The sequence below is a fragment of the Pygocentrus nattereri genome, chromosome 15 (assembly GCF_015220715.1).
Source record: "Pygocentrus nattereri isolate fPygNat1 chromosome 15, fPygNat1.pri, whole genome shotgun sequence".
Taxonomy (NCBI): domain Eukaryota; kingdom Metazoa; phylum Chordata; class Actinopteri; order Characiformes; family Serrasalmidae; genus Pygocentrus; species Pygocentrus nattereri.
In genome coordinates, this window is record NC_051225.1 from 10,074,196 (window position 1) to 10,098,177 (window position 23,982).

General features: G+C 40.6%; 1 protein-coding gene across 1 annotated transcript in view; it reads left to right on the forward strand.

Annotated features, from left to right (window-relative positions):
• trip4 (thyroid hormone receptor interactor 4) overlaps positions 1-23,982 on the forward strand; it is a 70,867-nt gene that overhangs the window by 26,742 nt on the left and 20,143 nt on the right. The window contains exon 12 of the mRNA XM_017709818.2: positions 16,351-16,453. Coding sequence (XP_017565307.2) covers positions 16,351-16,453 — 103 coding nt within the window. The remainder of the gene's footprint in view (positions 1-16,350; positions 16,454-23,982) is intronic.

The window sequence follows — 23,982 nt, forward strand, 5'->3', positions numbered from 1 at the left end:
CTGGTACCAGAATGTTGGTCGGAATTTTTATGGGTACGAGTATCGAGCATGGTATTGGTAATGATGCATCCCTAGTATCTAGCAAACAGCAATTTGGAATCATGGAATTAGAACATTTGGGATTATTTTACAGTTTCTCAACATATTAAGCATTTTGTACCTGTCATAAGAGAACGCACTGTGTTTCACTGATGTAACACTATTGGAGTAGTACTGGGCACTATGCTGTTTCATCTAGTATACCAGTTGAAATTCTTACTCAAGTATGAGTTTTTTCATAACCATTATCCTGGTAAGCCATCAGTAAATTAAGATTAAGTGACTCCACAACGGGGAAATTTCACCTCCGCATTTAACCCATCTATGCAGTGAAACACCACATACACACTAGTGGTGCAGTGAGCACACTTGCCTGGAGCGATGGGCAAACAGTGACCTTCCAGTCACAAGGCTGGTTCCCTAATCTCCAGCCCACGACTGTCCCCAAAGCAAGTCAGTGGCCCGTACGGGGATCGAAATCCTGACCTTTGCGTTATTAGCACCATGCTGTAACCAACTGAGCTACCCAGCCTACACATTTTATGCATAATGCATTTTAAAAGCAGTGCAAACCATGGAAACATGATCTCATTTCGCCGTCTAGTCCACTGCATCTGAAGTAGTCCAGTTTTTTTCCGAGGAAGCGGACATAAATGAATAGCTGATCTTTTGATGTTAGCTATAGCCTGTCACACTTCTGCCACCCGAGAAGCCTTCTGACCTGGTCTGCTGCATCAGTTAACATTGTGGTCAGGGCCTTAGACATGAAACAAGCCATGGACCAGCTGGTACTGAAGTATGAATGTAATATTTTCCAAATTCCAGTCTGACAGTCGAAGAAACAAGTTAATGGTATGCATGTATGAGACAAATTATTTGAGAAAATTGACAATGGCTTCTTATTTGAAATTACAGTTCAAATGGTGTAGCAGTTACATTCAGATACCTAGAGAGGTCCCAGAATGTAACTGCTGCTCTATTTTGGAAAATTTGAACAAAAAGCTGGCGAATTAGAAACCGTCTAATTAAGAAACGTCAACTTATAGAAATTCAGATGTGAAACAACGTTTAATACCGTTTTGGACAGGCCTGCAGGGCTAGTCATGGAAAGCAAGATTAAAACCACAATTGAATACATATTGTTCAGTTTCATTTCTAGTTTAGTTGTTGTTCCTCTCCGTCACCTGTTGCTGCTGTTGTACTGTACATGCACTGTATATTTGTAATCAAATATGCCATCCACTCAAATGTTTGTAGCTTGTGTCTCAGTTATTTTACTTCATACAAACTGAAACTGAAAACCTGTAGTTGTGAGATCTGCTACTTTGGGTTTATGCCGGTTTCCTGCCCTTCAATGATCGTACAGTGTTTTAGGTAGAGAATCATATACCTCTAAACAAGCGAGAGCGTATGAGTTAAAAATGAGTTAATTCATTTAGAAATGTATTTTCTGACCAACACTTTTCTTCTCATACTGATCTGCTGTTATTTGAGCAGTATCAATAAAAATCATGCAAAGAAAAATTACATTAATACATAGTTATGTCATACCGTGATTTTGGACTGTAGTTAGGCTGTATTAGCCGCAAAATAACCCAGTAATGTTTCGCCCTACAGCACACAATACGTTTTTGTTATGAATAATCCAGATATAAACAGTGAGCCAAGTTCTCTTTGAAATTCAGTGAATTATTCCTGTTCACTTGGTGTGTGATGGGCTACCCTCTTTCTTCTCTTTGAAATCATTTTCATTGAAGTCAACTAATAATAAAGCTGCAGGCTGCACTAGTTTTAATGGCAGCCTTAATGTTCTTAATGTCTTTAATGTCTTTGTTCCATTGACTTGAAGAATTTTCTATCAAGGCCCTTCAGTAAAGAAATGTTCTATCAAGGTGATCTAAGCCACGATGATTTACTTTGAGTGCCTACTGCTTTGCAATTACCTCTGAGGCTTTTTACACAATTGCTACTAGCACATATAATTGCAAATTATGCAGACTTTCTCACCGGCATGTGTGCCTGTTTGCATGGAGTGGAAGTGCTTGTCGAAGTCATAGTAACTGCATACACTTTATTCTCGCAGTAGGTTAATCCGAATGATTCAGTGAAGTGAATAGAAGCTCTTAAAATAGAAGGCAGAATGCTTAACGACGTCTTCTCTAAAGCTTTTCTGTGCTGGCTATTGGCAGAGTTTTGTAATGCTTAAGTGACTCTGAGTTGTCCAAGTTACTCTGAGTTGCCCATCTAGGTTGAATATTGTCAACTACATATGAAAGGGAGGTTGTTAAGGGTGGGCGATATGGCAATAACGTAGCGAGAATTCTTTTGATACCCATCCTGATATGTTGTTTTTCTGTTGTTTAATCATTTGAAACATATATCATGTACCATACAAGACAGAAAAACTGATTTAGGCTGTTGTAACACTTAGATTATTTGCTAAAGTCTGCATCACAAAATGCAATGCTGTGCAAATCGTTTAATCCCCATATTTCACTGACAATAGTTAAGACAACAAATCTTGAAACTGAGAAATGATATTGTTTTTTGCAAAATTGTTTGATGCCACTAACACATTCCAAAAAAGTTGGGACAGGGGTAACAAAAGGCTGGTAAAATTGTGTAATGCCCAAAAACACCTGGTGGTTGAATGGTAACAGGTAAGTAACATGATTGGGTGTAAAAATGGATGCCAGAGAGGCTGTGTCTTTCAGAAGTGAGGTTAGAAAGGGGTTCACCACTCTGTGAAAGACTGCATGAGCAAAGAGTGCAACAGTTCAAGAATAATGTTTTGCATTTTATCATCCACAGTACATAATAACATTAAAACGTTTAGGGAATCTGGAGACATCTCCGTATGCACGGGATAAGGCCCAAAACCAGTATTTACTGACTGTGATCTTTGGGCCCTCAGGCTTCACTGCATTAAAAACAGGCATGATTCTGTAGTGGAAATCACTGCATGGGCTCAGAAACACTTGTCTGTAAAAACAGTTTGTGGCTTTTTTCACAAATGCAACTTAAAACTCTAAAACAAGTAACCATATAGAAACAGGATCCAGAAATGCTGCTCCCTTTTCTGGGCCCGAGCTCATTTAAGATGGACTGAGGGGAAGTGGAAAAGTGTTCTGTGGTGTAACAAATCAACATTTGAAATTCTTTTTTTAAAAATCATGGACACTGTGTCCTCCGACGATTAGACTTGTTATCAGTGCACAGTTCAAAAGCCAGTATTCGTGATGGTATAGGGGTCCATTAGTGCACATGTCATGGTTGGCCCACTATAAACATTTTGCACATTATAAAATGAAACGAAGGGGACCCCGAACTGTTGAGCAGCTAAAATCCTATATCAAGCCAGAATGGAAAAACATTTCACTTTCAGAGCTACAGCAGTTGGTCACCTTGCTTCACAAATGATTACAGAGCGTTATTAAAAGAAGAGGTAATGCACCCCTCATCCCAATTTTTTTAATGTATTACTTCCATTAAATTCAAAATGGGCATACAGTTTTCAAAAAACAAAACAATTCCTCAGTTTTAACATTTGACATATTGTCTTTGTACTATTTTTAACTAAATATAGGGTTTAAATGATTTGCGCATCATTGCGTTCTGTTTTTATTTACATTTTACACAGTGCTCTACTTTTTTGGAAACCCAGTTATATTTGTATTTATAAATTCATAAGTCCTCTATTGCTCTTACAGTTTTTTATTACCAACATGCTTTTCATCAGCATTCTTACATAAACTCAAACGCATAGATAAACAGGGAAAAACAAAAAAGAGCACTTTTCTTCTCCATCCCTCACTTAGATTCTTGATTAAATGTATTGTACCTATTATATTGCATGCAAATAAAGTCATGTATTACAAAAAATCAAGTATTACAAAAAAATTGAAATGGATGTGTTGCAGTTAGAGCACTTCGTTATGATAGTTTGGAAACAAATGGAGATTTTTTTTTTGGTGAAGCTTGGCTCACATTGTGTGGTGCCGACCAGATTAAACTCATCAAAAAGGACAGAATAAAAGAAAACGCTTAATTTGTCCTTGCCAGACAAAGCACCCTTAGACACCAGCCTATAAACACCAACCAGTGTACAACCAGTTATAATTTATCCTAATCATATTGCGGTACTGCCCAGGCCTAGATAGGCTTACATATGTTATTGACTGCTGTGAAGAAATTCCGCTCAACAGTCCTCTACCACCCGCTGTTCTGGCAAGTCTTGAGCTGTTTTGGTTGGACTTAATGAATGGAGGCAGTGTGGGGTTCAGCAGGTGTTTGGGGAGTGCTGTTGAATTGCTGAAGTGTTGGGCCTCTGTGGCCCTGTCCTCCACTCCACAGTTCCATCATTAGTGGCAGGAGGTGGTGGCTGCGTACTTGCATTGTTACTGTGACCGATGCTCTCTTCCTCCAGCCCCGCACTGCTTGCTGCAGGGAGCCAGAAGCTGTCAGTCAGCACAGCAGAACAGACTGTGCGGGGGCTCACCTTGTCAGCCGAGCGCTGTGCCGCTACTCCGCAGGCATCCGTCTTTGTGACGGGCCGAGTGCAGAGTCCTGCTGGGGCCAGAGTGTACAAACTCAATTGTGTTTCTCTACATCCTCGTGTTCCTCTCAACCGAGTCCGCACTCTCAGATCAGAGAGACAGCTCTGCTTTCATCTTCCCCGCCGTTTCTCGTGTGAGATATGGACTGGTACGGCTTTTAAAAGGGCAGTTTTTAAAATATCGCTGGTGTCTGAGCTGCAACTGTGCCTGAAAAACAGCTGCCTGCTTTGAGGGCTCCCTGATGTTTAGATATGTAGTTCAGCCGTCTCTGTCTTCAAGCAGTACTGTAGTAGTAGTGGTGTGAAAATGCATGAATGCTTCACAATTCATCAGTCTGAAGCGAGTGATTCAACTGCGGTGATTTTTTTAATGTTGTAATTAGGAATGCACCGAATTTTCATCCTAAATTGGCAATTCTTAGTCTTTTGAAAACTCAGTATCCCACTCGATATGCAGAATCTGTTGCCGTAAAAAATTATGAAAAAAAAAAAGCATAACTAACAAATAATAGAATTTGTTGCCTTGGATGTCCACCTGTTCTCTGTTGTTGAGGATACAGGATTCTGAGGCATTTTCTGTGGTATATATATTGTAATAGTTTTATACGTTTGTTTTATGTAATCTGCTTTTATTTATTGTCAGCTATTTCATTTCTCGCAAAACCTCCTGAATTTTCTTCTCTGCTTCGGCGAAGGATTTTCATTTTGGTATTTCAATATAATCAGAAGTATGGAGCTTATTTTGTGCCAAAATATTTGAGAGAAGATCCTGATGTTTGAGAGAGGAATGTTCTGGTTTGAGAGGACAGTGGTGCTCTGAGCGCGCAGTTACTGAACTTGAACGCACTTGTCAGCACGAAGTTCGCAGGTAAACGCCTCGACTTTGATAATTAGCAGCTTTTTTTTGGTTATAGCATTGAACTTGCAGTCTCCTAAAATGGGGCAAAACCTTGTGTTTTGGTTGTAATTAGACGGTAAATTATTGAAACCAAAACTGCAAAAAAATCTACAACGTAGTGTGTAAATATATCACATGGTACTACCCATTACCTGAAGGTTCAGATCGTATTCTCCAGGGTATATTTAGTTTTTTTCAAATTGAAATTTTATTTTTATATTTTATATACTTGTTAAAGTTCCCTTTAAATGAACAGAAAATGTGTTTTATGATCTAAACATATTGTCATGTGCCTACAATTTACTGCTAAAAGCCAAAAATCTTAGACGCTCTTTGTATTATTTTATAAAAATCATTTTTACAGAGCAGATCACTGAAAAGATGCCAGCTGTTTATAGTTTATAGCCCAGATTTGTGGGAAAATGGGTCGACTTTCAGTAGAAAACACACTGTGAGTTCAGCTTCTTTTATTATAAGGGTTTAAAATGACATCATCTATTTGAAGACCTTATAGCCTCATACCACACTCACCTTCTGAATGTAGCTTATGAAATAGGAAAGATATGAAAAATATGACAAAGTGCCTTTTGGAACCACAAGTTGCATTGAAGAGGTTAAAATTGGTATTGGCCACAAAAATTTTGTATCGGTCATGTATGTTATGATGTATTATTAATAATACCAGCTTTTTCTGCCAAAGCACTTTAAAGTTAATATTGTTTTCATCTTTGCGACCAGTAGTAGGCAGAACAATGTATGTGTGGCAAAACAAATGACTATTTATACCTTAAGAACAGAATAAAGCATGTCCATGTTTATTTACCAATATAAAATTCAGGCTGTATTCAAATGTAAAAATCAAAAAAACCTTGTGGGGCTGTTTTTATTGTCATGTTTTGTTTATAGTCTTTTAAAAAATAAATCTGAATCTTTTTCCAAATAATTTGACTTCGAGATTCTCACCCATATGTTGTAGACAGAGCTCTTTTTGGGTGGTACAGGGACTTCCCTGGTCTTTGCCTTGCTCCCAACCTTGTTCTTCTTAATGAGGTGAAGAGGGGCCAGGGGAGATGTGGATGGAAGGCATCCTGCCCTGGCCACTCACTCTCCCTTGTGTGGGGCTTTGTGGGAGTGTTCGGCAGTTCACTGGGGGGCGACGGCTTCCAGCTGAGCTAAATGAACACAGATGGGCTGTGTTCCAGGGCCACAATCAAAGCAAACATTCACTTTGGCCCACCGACACGCACGTAAACATAGCTCTCGTTTCACGTCGGGGGTTCAGAGTGAAACCTGGTGATGAAATGGTCTCCTGGTCCGCTGACGTGTTTTTGTCCAATATTTATTGACAGAGGCCATGCCGAAAGACGGGGGAAGATTTGTGCAGCTGATGAGATTTATTCAGAACATACATTAAGTTCAAATGCAAGGTTTCCGGGAAGGCTTTGATACCCAGATGGAAAGCATACCCCTTTGATAATCCCCCCGGGAGCACTCTGGGTTGTGATTTTCATTAAGTTTCAGCGTCAAGGCCTTTGAAAGGCTGGTACAAGTGTTTTGTCATCGTGCTGTTACGGAATTTTACAGATTCAGCCAGACAGCCTTGAAGATGTTACTTTTCTCATTTTTATTTCTTTTACTGTGTGTAATAATCCACTTGAGTGGAAAGCCACTCAAATTTAACACAGAGAGGTTTAGGCAGGGACATTGGCTTTCATTGATTGTTAACATGTGACTCTTATTAAGTGCACGGTTGAACACCAGATTAACTTTAACAGGCATTCCTCATGGAGAGGTTGCTGTGCATGACAGACAGAACCATATGGGAGATGGCAGAACGTTCCAGGAGCACAGTAGGTTTTTGTGTCTAACTGTGCATCTGGCTACCTCTGAGGCAGTCTTGTTTTCTGCTCACTTGGTGAGGTCATATGTGAGAGTCCAGGGTCTGGACATTTGGCATATATAAATCTCACCACCAAAATAAATGACCTCATAAAATCTATCATCGTCCTGTGAAGCAGCATTTTTTTTCCTCTTCTCTAACCATGATTCTGTGTGACTGAAAGCTTGTGGAACGCTAATTCAAAGGCTTCAGCACCGCACAGTTTGCTCTTCACGTGTTTCATTTCGCTCGTGGCTTTTTACGGCACAGACCAGATTCAGTGACTCTTCATAAATGAGGCCAGTGAGCATGTTACAGCACTGAATTCTTCCCTCTAGGTTACTGCCCAGCTGCTGCTGGAGGTTTTGCATGGTTGCCTCTGTGGGTACATTACCTGTTCAGTATGCATTAAGGCGAGCTTTTGCAGTCAGATTGACTGACACAGTGGCAGCCTGTAAGGCTGTAATAGCAGGACATGTATTTCCTTGTGGCTGAGGAATAAATTATGTAAAATCACCAATGCCAGTGTTGGACAGTGTTGTATAATTAATGTGCACTCCAACTTGACACCAGTTGTTTCTGCATGTGAAGGAGTATCTTGAAATATTAATTGCTGCAGAACTTTTACATGGGAGAGAAGCTTGCATGGTAGCCACAAGACAGTTATGTGCATACATGTCATTTTTTCAATAATTAGGTATTTAAGTTTATGTTTACAGCAAATGATCTTTCTTAATATGCAACGATCATAATTTGGTAATCATTTTGATAAACTAAGTCCATATAATAAGAGTGAGTGTTCAGTGCTTTTGGCATTTTTTGTCAGAAAAATGGCTGGATGGTTTCATTACTGGGGAGTAGTGTCAGAAAACGAGGCCATGTATCCAGTAGCAATTTCTTGTTCATTATTAAGCGACCCAGCAGGTATGCTGGCCAGTGGTTCTCTTCCACTGCATCTACATCTCCCATGTGGCCTTTCCTTTGCAGGATGTCAAAAGCTTGGTCACATTTTTTTTTTGAGGAAATTCTGCCTTTGTATTAGGGCTGCATGATTCATCATATGTTTATCATCATCACAATATGATTTTCTGCTGTGAGCGCTATATTAAGGGCAGAGGTGACAGAGCAGGTCAAATTGCCCCCGGGTTAGTGGGAATAGGAGCCCATTTTAGAGCAGCAGTGTGTTTTCTTGAGTGGGTCTCAAATCCCTGTCTCCCACATTCCAGGCAACTGACTTAAAGCCAGTTGCAAAGCACACACATTCACAGTTCAAAAATTTAAGCACGATGGAAATATATTGATAAAATGTTTCAAGCATTAAAGGCTACTGTCACAACAAACCTGCATCACTATAAGGAACATTGTAAGGAGTTTAATATATATTATTATATTACTGTTTTTGTTGATCTGTATGGAAAAGATAAAAAAATTTATTCATTTGTGTGTGCGTTTGTGTGTGTGTGTGTGTGTGTGTGTGTGTGTGTGTGTGTGTATACTTATACATTTGACATCAACATTGACATCATTTGAAATTACCTGTTGCTCTTTACATTGTATACATTTCCTGAAGAATGGACCAGAAGATACGGCTGAAAACGACTTGGGGAAAAAGTCTGGTTCCATTGACTTACATTTAAAATAAAGTATGTTTTTTCAATTAATGATTAAGGTATGTAAATGGTAAAGTATGATTTTTCAACTAATAGCTAATATCAGTTATGATTTTAGCTATTAGTATTTCATTATTACTATATTTTTGTTTACACTTTACACAGTAGTGATTCTGCTGATTTTGCACAACCAAATTTCTTGTGTTATCATCGCATAATGAAACTACTTAATTATAAATGGCATTTTATGCATTTCTGCCTGTGCTCATTATTTACTCATAAAAATGTACTCATAACATCTGATACCACCTGATAACTTGTGACATAAGCATGTGACAAACGACGGTCTGCTTTCACAGCGAAATGTCTGCCACCAAGATGCTGGTCACTTTCAATATACTCCCTTTTTTGTATATTTTCACCACGAGTTTGATTTTGTTGATTTAGTTTTCAAGCACGCACAATCAAAACCATTTCCCCAGTATGAGTGGACACATGTAAGCTAGCAAAACGGAGGTGAAAAAAATTGACCTTTGCTTCCAAAAACTATATTCCATTAATGTCCCACTAGTATCGGAATTGGTATCAACATAGACTTGAAAACAAGCACTTGTACGTATTTTTTTAAATGCCAAAAAAAGAAAAATGTGTGTAGTTTTTCAAAGACGGCAAGATGAACCACAAATATTTTAACTGTATTTTTAATTTAGAGAAGTTACATTACTGAGTCAGGATGAAAAACGTGCTGTTGGTGAGATTTCAATGTCATGCAAAATCAACAAGAAGGTCCTGCTTGATGTTTAGGTCTCAAAAGCAGAATCAGCCACCACCAAGTTCTGACAGAGTTCTCTTTGAATATTCTTTCAGCATATTCGGAATCATCAGATTCATCTGCGGGGAAGGGGTCCAAAGCACAACCTGCGTTAGAAAATGTTGCAGTTGAGTATTTCCACAGTGGGGGTCAAAAACTCTGAGCCCACATTGAAAATCTGGAACTGTTTTCATTTAATCCTGAAAATAAACAATAAAGAAGTTAAAGATTGTTGAAAAGGTTAAACCAAAAAATGTAATAACAAAGAAATCTTCAAGATTTTACACAGTTTTTAGGTTACTGTTTATTTACTGCAAATTTGTGAATTGAACATATACATAAAGGTCTTATTCCTTCTATTGAAGCTCGTGTTCAGACGACTCTCTGGTGGATTTGATCTGCTCATCAGAGGCTTTTGTCACTAATAGTCGTCAGAGTCAGTAGAAAAGTAGCTCGTGTTCTGTCATTAAAGCAAAAGGGGGACAAGCACATTGTAGAAAAGAAATTCTGAAATTCATGTAAATGTTTTTCTACTTTTCATTCGATTGTTATGCTGATAATATAATTTTAATGGAAAAAAATGATATATAAGGAAAAATGCACAAATAGAAGCATTTCACTGGACCACACTGTGTAAATGGTCATGTCGATCAGGCTCTGTGTCTAACTATGAGCGAGACCAGTAGTAGAATTTTAAATATGCGTCTTTGTCACGCTAATCTCCAGTAAATCACTGCTGGTTGTTTTATGAAGGTGAATTTTGCTTGCTTTTTTTTTTTTTTTTTTTTTTTTTTTTTTAGATGAATTGATTTGTTACAGGTCTTGTTGTCATATTAATCATTTTGGAAATATTTTCTTCTTCCCTTATTTTCCTGGCAAAGCAGCGCTCGGCATAGCTGCATGTTTGGATCAGTGGAGAAGCTGTCTCAGAAGCCTCCTGTCGGCTTGAGTAAGAGGAGCTGATCTGCTTTCTCTTTCCCACTGCGAGCAACTTACTGACTGAGCTCTTTTTGTTTTTAGCTCAACCCCCCACCCCCCTCTCTCTTTTTCTTTAAGGGCCTTCTCTACTGCTCGCTCTGAATCAGGAAGTCTGTGCCAATGAAGCCTTTTTATTTGGCTGAGATTGAGTGCAGCCAAGCGGGCCAGGCCGCCACACAGCCCTATTACCGCTGCGCTGCGGCGCGGGAGATTGCTTGTCTCGGTCTCCTAATTGCGGACAGCAGCTGAAAAGCTGTGGCTCTGCGGAGGGAGCGGGCAGCCAGCCTCAGATTCATTGCTCCACTGGCTGGTTAAAGCTCAGGGCCGCCTTTGTTCAGGGGACACGGGTGGGCTGCCGCGCACTCTGTCTGCTCTCCAGTCCCGTAATGCTCCCTGGCAAAGGGTCACTCTCCCTCTGCCGCCCTTCACCGCGGACAATATGAATCTCTCATCGCAGTGCTTATTGCTGTGACACACTGGCAGCGTCCCAGGCTGCTGAAAAATAAGGTCCTTTCACTTATCTGGCACCTTGTCAGCAGACTGTTGTGGCTGCACATTTTGCTCACTGCTGTGATTGAGTTTGTGACCAGTAGGGCTGAGAATCACTGTGTGTGTGTGTGTGTGTGTGTGTGTGTGTATTACACACACATACGCTACTGTGCCTTTAAGACCAAGATATGTTAATCGCTTCTGTTCTGATTGGCTTACTTAAAACATTGTGCCTCACTGGAAAAGCAGTACAGACTATAACACTCCTTATAACTTCAACACGAACAACCTGGTCTAAACTGTTGTAGGCTGAATGGGCAGATAAATGGGTTCTTTTTTTTTTTTTTTTTTTTAAGTCACAAAACCAGTAAATCCAAAATATTCACTTTTCCATATTTGGACTGTACGGACAAAGGACTAAATGCTGCTCTGGAACTGTAAACAATGTTTAGATACTAAATCAAGTTTTTCTCAAAAAAAAAAAAAGTAAGAAAACTCGTGTCCAAGATATGGGCCCGTATTGTGTGTGTGTGTGTGTGTGTGTGTGTGTGTGTGTGTGTGTGTGTGTATATATATGTATATACACATTCACTTAAGGTAAGTGAATATATGTGAGAAAATAAATAAATATATACATATATTGTTTCAAGTTTCAGCGTTTAGTCCTTTGTCCATACAGTCCAAATATGGAAAAGTGAATATTTTGGATTTACTGCTTTTGTGATTTTAAAAAAAACAAAAACAACCCATTTATCTGCCCATTCAGCCTACAACAGTTTAGACCTGGCTGTTCATGTTGAAGTTATAAGGAGTGTTATAGTCTGTACTGCTTTTCCAGTGAGGCACAATATTTTAAGTAAGCCAATCAGAACAGAAGTGATTTACATACCTTGGTCTTAAAGGCCAAGACCTTCTCTGAGGTCTTGAGGTAGACCTCAGAGAAGGTTTATGGATGTATGGACATGGAGATGGTTGGTGTGAAAGTAGAGGAGGCAGTGGATAGGGCAAGATAGAGGCAGATGATCCGCTGTGGCGACCCCTAAAGGGAGCAGCCGAAAGAAGAAGAAGAGGTCTTAAAGGCACAATAACAAGAACAGCCTGCTTAATTCTAAAGGATATAGAGGGGTTGGAAAATAGTAATGTAGAAATGAAAAAGGTGTGACTGAGTTTGGTGCATGAACCACAGAAATGTTGAAAAACCTCAAAACCACAAAAAGTAGAAATGGAGGATATGGGATCTTTTTGAAGAGTAATCTGTTTAGTATTACAATATGACTTAATGTGATTAAGTATATCACAGTTTATTACCTATGACTGAAGATTTTGCTTCCAAAATAAAACTCTTTTGTTATACTATAATAAAGATTGCATGTTGTTTTATCATATTTTATCACTGTATTTGCCGGTAGAAAGCAGAATTGCAAAGTAGAATAAGAAGCATTCTCTCTTCCTCCTACATAAACGCTACCACTCAAGTTTTGCACACATGCTTCACATGAAAAAAGCAACATGAAAGCAAAACCTCACTGACTGAGATGGTCATGGTGAAACCTTAATTCTGTTGTTGGTGGACAATTTTTGTGTTGATTTTGAGGTGTGTTTAGCAGCAGTCGTGGGCTGGAGGTTAAGGAGCTGGCCCTGTGAAGGGGAAGGTTGTTGGTTCAATCCCCAGCGCAGACAGTCCATGACTGAGGTGTCCTTGAGCAAGACACCCAATTGCTCCCCGGCCGCCGTGGATAGGGCTGCCCACCACTCCGGGCAAGTATGCTCACTGCCCCCTGGTGTGTATGTGCTCAATAGTGTGTATGTGGTGTTTCACTTCACGGATGGGTTAAATGCAGAGGTGAAATTTCCCCGTTTGTGGGATTAAAAGTGTCAAAAAAAAGTGTCACTTAAGATCATTGTCCTGCTGGAAGATCCAGCCATGGCGCAGTCACCTGGCTGAGGCAGTCAGGTTTTGATTTATTATGTGCTGGAACTTGATGGAGTCCATGATGCCAAGTATCTTAACAAGTTGTCCAGGGCCTTTGGAAGAAAAACTGCCGCACAAAATCACAGATCCACCACCATACTTTACACTGGGAATTTGGCATTTTTCTGCATGGCTGATTTAGTGTCTACCCAAATCCACCTCTGGTGTTTCTTGTCAAAAAGCCCCATTTTGGTCCCATCTGACCATAGAACATGGTCCCATTGAAAGCTCCAGTAATGTCTGGCAAACTGTTTGAGTTGATTGGATCTTGATAGCAGTGGCTTTCTTCTGTCAGTCATCCCAAACAGCTTTGCCCTGATCATGGAAATGGGCAGCCTCGACTGTTTCGTTTTTTTCTAGTAGCTGTTTCTTGATCGGTGCTGCTTAACAAGTCTTAGTCTTTGTCATAGTGCTGGATGGCTAAGGAAATTTGACTTGTGTGTCACCTTATAGTGAAACAGGGATTCACGCTTGACCAAACGAGTGTCCCTAATCGATTGTCCCTATCCAGTTAGTCTGCCAATGCTCTAAAAATGGTAGTGATTAAATAATAGAACATTTATATTTAGGCATTCAAGAATCAGTGCTCCTCCATGTCAAAATAAAAGCCCCAAAGCGTGACATGGCTTTGACAGTAAAAGCGGGTGAGCTTTTCTTACTGTGTTGCACATCACACCAGCTTTGTCAATAAGCATTTCTAACTTTTACATATGTGTGAATTTTAATGCACAAAAAGGTCAGTTTTGGGTGATTTTGAGATAAGGTAATGGTTATGTTGTCTACTGCGATCAGTTAGACTTAAAAGTAAAAGCCCTAAAATGATTTATAAGAGTGTGGTTATATGGGGAGGAGAAAAGCAAAAATATAATGTGATACTCAAGAAAATTTCATGATCCACAATACATAGAACAAAAGTTTTGAACACAGACACAATGCACTAGTAGTGCCACATTTAAGGCCTGCATTTTAAAAACTGGTGAAATAATTTTTATCCAGTGTTTCTCAAACTGTACTGCACTAAATTCAGTTAATCAGGTCTAATTCTGCTGTGTTTATAACATGCAGTTGTTCAGTGTACCTTAAGTACTCATGACATCCACGATACGATGAGAAAAGCATATTGTTTATCACATTTAACAGAATTTATCAGGATAACAATAAAATAATACTTTATGTCATATTGCCAACCTCTATAGTTGAGTATGAAATACTTGTCCAGTATTGTGCCAATTAGTAATTGAACTAATTGCATATTGCACATTATATGAGGTATGTAGATTTTAAATTAAAGAAGAAAAATGTGCTGAATTAGTGCTCATTACAATTCAAGTATTCAAATCAGTGTCAGGAGGATTACTGTGCACCCCAATGTTTGCCAATATGATGCAGGATGTATCACAGTTGTGGTGTGTAGCATTACTATCTCAAAATTGTGTTTTACTCACATGCAGCCCTACAGAGAGTGTCTGTATTGAATTTGCATATTACATGCCTTTTCAATTAACATGACATTGGAACAATCATATGGGGATGGGGATTAGGGCTTAAATCCTAATTATCCACTGGAGCTTGGAAAGGACAACCTTTAAAGAAGAATTTAGCCTTTAGTCAAGCTTCATCTTTGTGGAGGCCTTTTTCCCTTATTATATTGAGAATCTTAAACCAAATATTTAGTCCTGCATAGTTGGGTCTCAGACCGGGTCCCCTTCCTCAAACATTAATTGCATTTGGATTTGTGATTAATATGAAGCATCAATCAAGTCAATGGTTTATTGCAAATGAGGGGACTAAGGCAGAGCCACCGAATCCAATAAACGGAGGCTATAAAGGTGTAGCCAATCTCTCTGTTGTTAGAGCCTGATGCTCCATTATTCTCAGTGAGCCATCAAGCAGTCTGTCACCCTTTAAATAGGCCTTAGCCCACACACACACACACACACACACACACACAGTATGGACCTTTGTTCTGTCTTTCCTCAAATTTTCTGCTATCTTTGAATAACCTTATCAAACACTGGAGTCTTACTTGTCTGCAGGCTGAGAAAAAGTGTAGAAATATAAGCAGAATGTAGAAAGTTTCAGTGATGGTAATAATCAGAAGTGTTCGTCCACGTCGAAATCAAATACAGTTTTGTCTCTGTTTTGGAGGCATTCGGCCATAAAAGGCTGAAATAGTCTAACACACTTTCCACATAAACTCTGGCCAGTAATTCTGATGTGCTCCAGATTGTTTTACACTCTTTGTTGTTTGTTTTTTTAAGACTTACTAGCCTAAAAAGTAATCTAATCAGATGGGTGGTGGGATATGAAAATGCACGCTTTGCACTGACAAAACAGTAAATGAGCCAAGACATCAGAACATCACTTGCAAGAATTTAAGAAGTGTTATGCTCTGGTAATCAGATCGTGTTTGGCCTGATTGCAGTGTCAAGAGTCTGAATGACTCAAAGATGCATTTGCCAGTTGATTTCACCTTCTTGTTCTACTTGTTCCTGGCTCAGCTCTTTGTTCCAGACTCTCTCTCTCTCTATCAGTAATCTATCAGTAAAGAAGAATAAAAGCTGGATAAAGTGATGTTGTTAATGATTGAAATAGTAAAACTATGTACGACATGGGTATACATGAATTTATACAGTTTACATTTTTGAGACACAAAGTTCAAATCCAATCATATCTCAAAATGTGTATCATTACACCCATAACACTTGGTATAAGTGCAAATTCTGGTAACGTCGACCCTGATGTCCTAATGTTCTGATGGAAACGTCTCCTTCAGATTTGAGCAACTGTTACAGGTATACCTAGCAGTTGCTATGCTTTTAAAACCTTGAAAGTGTCAACCTTTTTCCACTCCTTTTAGAGGGACAGGTTAAAAAAAAAAAGCTATTTGTGAAAACCCTGTGCTTCCTGGCTGCTGAGATGCAATCATGGCACTCACTGATGGTGAGGAGGAAATGGCATGACCCATGCCATTCCCCTGACAGATTAGATAGATGTCACCTTTTTCATGAACGTGTCAGTCAATTTCGAGGCTCTCGTGTCCTTTCTATCAATTACGACGCTGAAAAGCCTTTCTGCGCCGAGGCAGCTCATTGTTTCCTCTCTCCTTGTCTCTGCAGTATCCCCAGATCAGCGAGGAGTCCGCCTCTCCATTTGTCTTCATTTGCACCAACCCCCAGGAGCTGCTGGTGAAATTCCCTGTAAAAGGAAAACACAAGATCTGTAAGTCGTGCCCATGTCTTTTTTTATTTGATGGTTCTAGTAGTCATTTGGATTTGCCTGCCTGTGTCCTAGAAGCATTTTTTTCTCTCTGCTCAGATGCACCTAAATATGCACACACACACACACACACACACACACACACACACACACACACACACAAGCTATAAGAGCTTTGTGAGCCCCATCTGTTAATGTAAGATACTGCCGAGGGACTGCCCAGGGGATCAGAGAAGGTTTAGCTGCAGTGTTCTCCGGATGTATTGTAACCACTACAAACACTGAGGAGGAGTGTCAGGGAAATTCATATGCACATACTGACAGCTCATTCTGTGCAAGTTGCTGGAGACTACACAACGTGGAGCTGTTATTAAAACATCACAGATATTGGATCACTTCAGTGAAGATATCTTCACCACTTTACATTGCATGCTTGTAATCTTTCCCAGTGATGTGTAAGCTGTTAGCTGTAAGAGCAAGCAAGCAAGCAAAGTTTATTTTTATAGCATTTTTTACGACAGGTGTGGTCACAAAGCAGCTTTACAGAACAATCAGTTTTACAGAAAGAAAAAGAAAAGAAAATCCAGCGTCACCAGTGGCGACGGTGGCAAGGAAAAACTCCCTAAGGTCAAGAGGAAGAAACCTTGAGAGGAACCAAGACTCAGAAGGGGAACCCATCCTCCTCTGATCGACACCGGACAGCAAACGTTGTTAGTATAAAGTATTACAGTACAAAGCGCGAAAAACAGGTGGGCAGTGGTTAATTAGATTAGTTTATGATTAGCAGCAGCAGCATCTGAGGGTGAGGATTGCACAGCGTTGTACAGCAAGAAGCTCAATCGTGGTTAAGCCGGTCCAGAAGGCTGGCGAGCAGCGGCCACTCGATCAAGGCACAGCGCCGGACGCACAGGATGGGCAGATATTCAGCTCGGCAAAGAAAGGAAAGAAAAGCACACAGAGTCAGTTCTGTAATGAGTGACTGATCACAGATTACAGGGTTAACAGAGCAGCAGAGACTCCGGTAGGACTAGATCTGACAGAGAAGACTAATTATCAAAGGCTTGACTATACAAGTAAGTTTTTAGCCTAGACTTAAAAACTAAGGCTGTGTCTGAGTCCCAAACATTAACAGGAGGATTATTCCAAAGCTGGGGGCTTTGTGTGAGAAGGCTCCCCCTCCATAATGTAATTTTATTAATTCTAGGTGCCAGTAGTAAGCCAGCATCTTGTGATCTAAGTAGACGTGATGGTTCATAGTAGGAGAGAAGTTCACTCAGGTACTGAGGGGCAAGTCAGTTTAAAGCTTTATAGGTCAGTAATAGAATTTTATTATTAATGCAGAATTTAATGGGTAACCAGTGTAGATGAAACTGGACTGATATGGTCAGACTTCCTGGTTCCTGTGAGGACTCTGGCTGCAGTGTTCTGGACTAGCTGAAGCTTGTTAAGGCTTTTGCTGGGACATCCAGAGAGCAGGGCATTACAGTCATCTAGCCTTGAAGTAATAAATGCATGAACTAGCTTTTCTGTGTCCTGTAAAGATAACACATTTCTCAATTTAGCAGTATTGTGGAGATGCAGGAAGGCTGTTCTAGTGATATTAGTTATATATGTGTCGAAGGACGGATTAGGGTCCATCACGACACCAAGATTTTTTTTACAGATGAGCTTGATGCAACTGAAAAATTATTAAGTTTAAGTGTTAAGTTAGAAAGTTTGTTTCTAGCTGCTTTTGGACCAAGCAGCAGGACCTCTGTTTTAATAAGTAGGACACTTCTGTCATCATGTTAATGATAGCTCAGTTGAATGCATATTTACATATAGTGGTGTATGTCATGTGAGTGATAATTAGTGTATATAGTGCAGTACTGTGCAAAAGTCAGAAGCCAACCGTTCCAGTCAGAGTGTCCAATAAGTACATGATTTAGGAATTTCAGTAAATAAATCATTTCACTGTCTGGAGGGGAAAAAGGCAGAACACATAAATTTGCTTCTTCAGATACAATATGAATACACATGCAGATTCACTCGAAAGAGGCTCAGAATATTCGATAATAACTCTTGCTAGGATGAAGCAATCTGAATGAAACAATGTGCAATGAGCTCCTCAGTATATGTAGTTTTGAACAAGCCCGAGTGCCCCTGTGTTGGAGCGATGAGGTAGGTGCCAGACAGTTGTGACATTTAGCCTCTGTTTGCAGTTTCCGTGTGTGCATACCCCCCTCATACCACTTCATGTGTCTGGCAGAAAACGGAGATCACTTCCAGCATTGCATGTAATGCTATCCATTACACATACATCAAGGTATGTAGCGTATTTTTTGGTTCAGTTTGCTTTATCCTAACGGGAGTTACAGCAGAATATTCGGGGCCTCTTTTGAGTGAATCTCCCTGTATAATAAAATATTAAAACTCAGTATTCATTGTGTCACCTTTTTGCCTTTACTTTTGCTGCAGAAAGTTCAGTCTTAGAAGTTGGTCGCGTTTTCTGCTTCTTACAATCCAAATAATCCGACACATTCAGTGATGTTGAGGTCTGGACTCTGGGCTGTTACGCCCACAGCGTAGAGCAGGTACTATTTCGGTGGTGGATCATTCTCAGCACTGCAGTAACACTGACATGCTGCTGGAGTTTTTAAACACTGTGTCCACTCACTGTCCACTCTATTAGGCACTCCTACCTTGTCAGTCCACCTTGTAGATGTAAAGTCAGAGACGATAGCTCATTTGCTGCTGCACAGTTTGTGCTGGTCGTCCTCTAGTCCTTCATCATTGGTCACAGGATGCTGCTCTCGGGACGCTGTCCACCGGATGCTGTTGGCTGTATATTTTTGGTTGGTGGACTATTCTCAGTCCAGCAGTGACACAGAGGTGTATAAAAACTCCAGCAGCAGTGCTGTGTCTGATCCACTCATACCAGCGCAACACACACTAACGCACCACCACCATATCATTGTTACTGCAGTACCCAAATAGTACATGTTCCATGGGGATCTACAAAGTGCACTTGTATAATAAGTGGAGCTGATAAAATGGACAATGAGCATAAAAACAAGGTCATGATGTTATGCCTGATTGGTGGATATACTCCTATATTTATCAAGCAGATGGAAATGGTGATCGTCCAGTGTTGAGAGAACTTGGCTATGAACCAAACTATTGCAGCTATTGTGCCCTTCAGCAAGGCACTTAATCCAAAACCACTCCTGTGTGTCATCTGTAATTCAATTTGTATAAAAGTGTCAGCTAAATTATGTAATGAAACAGAGAGTGGCATATTATCTGATGAAAAAGTGCATGGGGTACATTATACAGCGGTTCTTTTGGCGAGATCAGATACTCCAATCCCTTAAATGTATGTGTTAAACAAAACTGAGAGCACTTGCTTAGATTTTTGGGCCTATGATTCAGATAATTGTGTTTGAAAGGGTACTTTGAGACATACTTCTATCTGATTTCCTTCTTGGTTTAACAGTTTTACAAACAAGCCATTAAATTTTACCTAGTTTTTTTTTCTTCATGCAGAACATTTGTAATTTCCAGTCAAGCTGTGCTTATTAAAGGAAAGCATCCCTTTAATACAATGATTCTTGGTGATTCCAGAGTCCTGGCAGTTTTCATCTCACATGAGTGAAGCACGAAGCAGTCATCCCCTCTGACACGGGAAGCACTCTCTATTTTCCACCAGCGTTTCATATCCTAATGGGGATTTCTATATCCATTTTGACCTTGTGTCTAGCCTGGTTCTCCTCGTTCATTCTCATTCTCTCCTAAGCTCTCTGTGTTCTCCAGAGACGTGACCTCTCTGAACCTCACCCGGGATGTGCGGGGGGAGAAGATGCACAGCGATAACCTGGCAGGTCAGTTCTGAGCAGGCAGGAACCACGGAGGTGTCCTGCCCTATGTCTGCCTGCTGCCTCCTCCTCCGTTTAACCAACGTCAGGGTCACAATGTTATTCTTGCTGCCAGCCTAAGTCAGGCATGTTTCTCCAGCTCATAAAAATGAAACTCTTCTTGGAGTGTCCTCCCCTCCCCCCCGAGAGAGCAGAGGGCAGGAACTATGGATCGGCAATCAAAGCGTACTGCTTATGGTTTTAGAGCAAGGGCAGGAATATTATTGAAAGAGTTCTACATGAAAATCCCTTCAGCAAGTCCACAGCGGAAATCCATTATACCCTCTCTCCACTGGTTGAACTGTTGACATTTAGATGTGTGAACGACCGGGGCTCTGTCGTCCTACTGTAATGAAATTCCCATTCAGCGGCTAATAAGAGCCTATTAAAGGCAGCGTGGGTGCCGGGGCCTTTGCTTATGAGGCTCTCGTATCTCTTTTCTTCTGTCATCTCATCTGTGAGCTGAAGGTCACCCTGGCCGTTCCCCACCATCACAGACATCCCTGACAAGTGGCTTCAGCCATGTGTGAATATTGCGAGTTCAAGTCAGCGATTCTGTGGCCCACCACCTTCTAAGGCTAAAGGTTGTCTTTGCCCCTTCCTCCTTCATTCTAATCAATATCGCTCTGATGTCCAAACAAGCATGGCCTGTGAGTTTGCATATGCATTTACAAGATGCTGCCCATCCCCTGCCGTCTGGAGCACAGCTGCTGCATTTCCATTACAAGGCTGACTTGCCGCACTGTGTTCTGTTAATTTTTTTGTCAAATCTGTCTGTTATGAATATTTTACTTTTGCACAAAATAAGCCTCTACTTGAAGCACCTCTGTGTGGTCCATAGTTCCTGCCTACAGAGTCAATATGTGTACAGTGTTCTATGTAAAGTATATCCTTTATATTGCTGCTATCAAATGAAAACCTCCTATCTCCAGTTTTGTCGTTTTTCAGTTTTTGCCATAATTTGAAAATTCCTTTTACACTTTACATTGTGTGAAAATTTTATGAAGAATGAACCAAGAGAAGCGGCCCAGATTTACTTGGAAAAAAGTCTGGTTCCATTGACGTACATTAAAAGTAAATTGTGTGTTTTTTTTCTTCTTCTGTAAAGTTATTACTTTGGCGATTCAAGGTTTTCTTCCGACGACAGTGCGATGTCTATTGTATGTGGTGTTGCAGCTAACTCCACTGGGATGCTACTTAAGATAGAGTAACTTGACCAGATTGAAGCAAGTCCATTTGTCAGTTGTATGCTCTTTGTCCTCAGCACTTACTGTTACGACTGGAGTGAAAATCAAAGGGCTATGAAAAATGCATGTGTGTTTGCTGTTAGAGGACACATGGAACTGTTTTAGAATGGAGCCATGTACAAATCTGTCTCCGCAACCATCTCATACACAATCACCTGCCAGTTACCTCACTGCTGAGAGTTGCAGGGAGCCTGAGGACAGGAGCAAAGTGAAACATGTTGACCACTTCTGCCTTTCCACCCCCCCATCTGCCCTCCCCCACACCTTTTTTTCAAACTCATCCATTGGGAGAGCCAAAAAAAAAAGGAGAGTGCTTTTGATTTATTCATGGATTCCTTTTTTATATTCATGTATTTTCCAGGGCTATCTGGGTGCAGGGGAATTTTTTGCTCCAGCAGCTGCTGGGCTGCTCAACAGAAATCAGGTTTCAGCTCTATTGAGCCTAGTGGCAGAGGAGGGAGGAATGGGGGAGGTGGGCTTTATATATTACCCAGGAAATGTGCAGCAGGCTTCAGAGGTGACAGGCTGTGTTTATTACAGATGTGTCACACAGCTAATGGGCAGCCAGGAGCAGGCTGGCCCTCTAATGTGGAAGAGAGGCATGCAGGGGAAGGGCTTACTCCCTGCTTCTTGCTTTACACCAGCACCACTGATTCCTGAATGGGGAGAAATGTTAGCAAATGTTATAGGAGAAAATGGACAACCTTGCTGATCTCAAAGAGATTATGAGCCAGTGAGCAGGTGCAGCCAGTAGAAGGGGATTGTGACTGTGGCTTTGCGTGACCGAATGTGGGATTGATTTAGAGCTGTTTTCCAAATGTATTTGCTGAGGTACTCTGTGCATAGCATGTTCATCTTGAGATCAGATTATCATGATTAATCAAGCAACAATTGGCTCGGCTCCACATGCAAAAGGAAATGTCTTAACTGTTGTCCAAACCCTCTTGTCCTTGAAAAAGCAGCCCAGTAAGACTTTAATTGCTAAGCACTTTTCCAGAGCTCTGCCAATGGCTTTATCATATGGAACACCTACAACATCTGATAAAGATATCATCCAGTGGCTTCACGAGCTGTGTAGGTGTAGACGATGAAAACAGTATATGTGCAAGCATAGTGTAAACAGAAAGGAAGCTTTGCATTGATGCTGGAGATGTCAGGAGTTTTACAGTGCAGGGGAATGTGAAGCAAATAAATCTGCGGAGGTCCTGTGTGGTCGAGCAGTGATCCAAGAATGCGGTTGACATTTTGCTGTGAGTTGAAGCAGACCATGACTTAGCTCCTCATTACAAGTGTGGGTCAGACCACCGGAGTATGTAAATAAATAAAGCAAGGAGACCTTGAGTGACGATGTCTCTCCATTTCAGAGTGTCAGAGCTTTGGCGTGACACGAGGTTGGCTTGCATTCATTATCAGTAATGAGGGATATGCAGAGAAAACTGTGCTGTAGGGAAAGGGCAAAAGAAGAGCTTCTCTACGAGGCTGTTTGTAAGGTGCCAGCTGCCTCTGTGCTTTCTTTTGCTATCTGTGGCTTAATTCTCCTGCTGTGTGACTCATGTGAATGATACACAGACAAAAAGCTCCACTTCTTTATGCTAATTTGATCCTAATTTCCATAGATGAGGCGGAATGAAAAGTCTAGATGAAAGTGTTTGAATTCCAATTAAGAGGTAGCAGCAAGATAACACGGATAGAGATGTCTTTAGCTTTCGGAGCCTTTTTTTTTTTTTGCCCCTCTGTGTCTATATTTGTTCTTAGGCTCATTGCTCTTCAAAAATATTTCCTACTTTGTTACTGGAAGCAAGAGCCCTTGACTCAGTGCCCCTCCGACTCTGCCAAGATGGCCACTTAAGCCCTGATTAAAAATTAATGCTTGAGTGAGAGAGAGGCAGATAGAGAAGGTGGGTGGGGGATGGTGATTATGCAGTGGGAAGAGTGGGAGTACACATGGAGTCTGGCTGTTAGGCTCTGGTTTCAGTTAAAGCCTGTTTACACTGCGCTTTTGAGGGAGTACATTGCACGATCGGGCTAGCACAGATTGAGTTAATACATGGTATCACCAGTGGCACAACAAGTTAGTCACCTCCTCTACCTAAGATGCATTGGTTGTGTTCTGTGCATTTTGTTAGTATGTTGATGGAATATTTTTCATCATTATCATGTTCTGCATTTTGTACATACCATTTCTACGTAAACAGATGTAAACAAATCCACAGTTTCCTTGAGTAAAGCCTTTTGAAGTCACTGCTGTAATTGCACGAGCACTCGGAAGCACTTTAAGTACTCCTTTTTATGACAGAGTACCAAGCTCGGCTGACAAACCTTGTTTACTCTGTAATAAAAGCAGACCGAAGCCTTGAGTCAGCCTTCAACCAAGCCTGCGCCTTCTGCACAA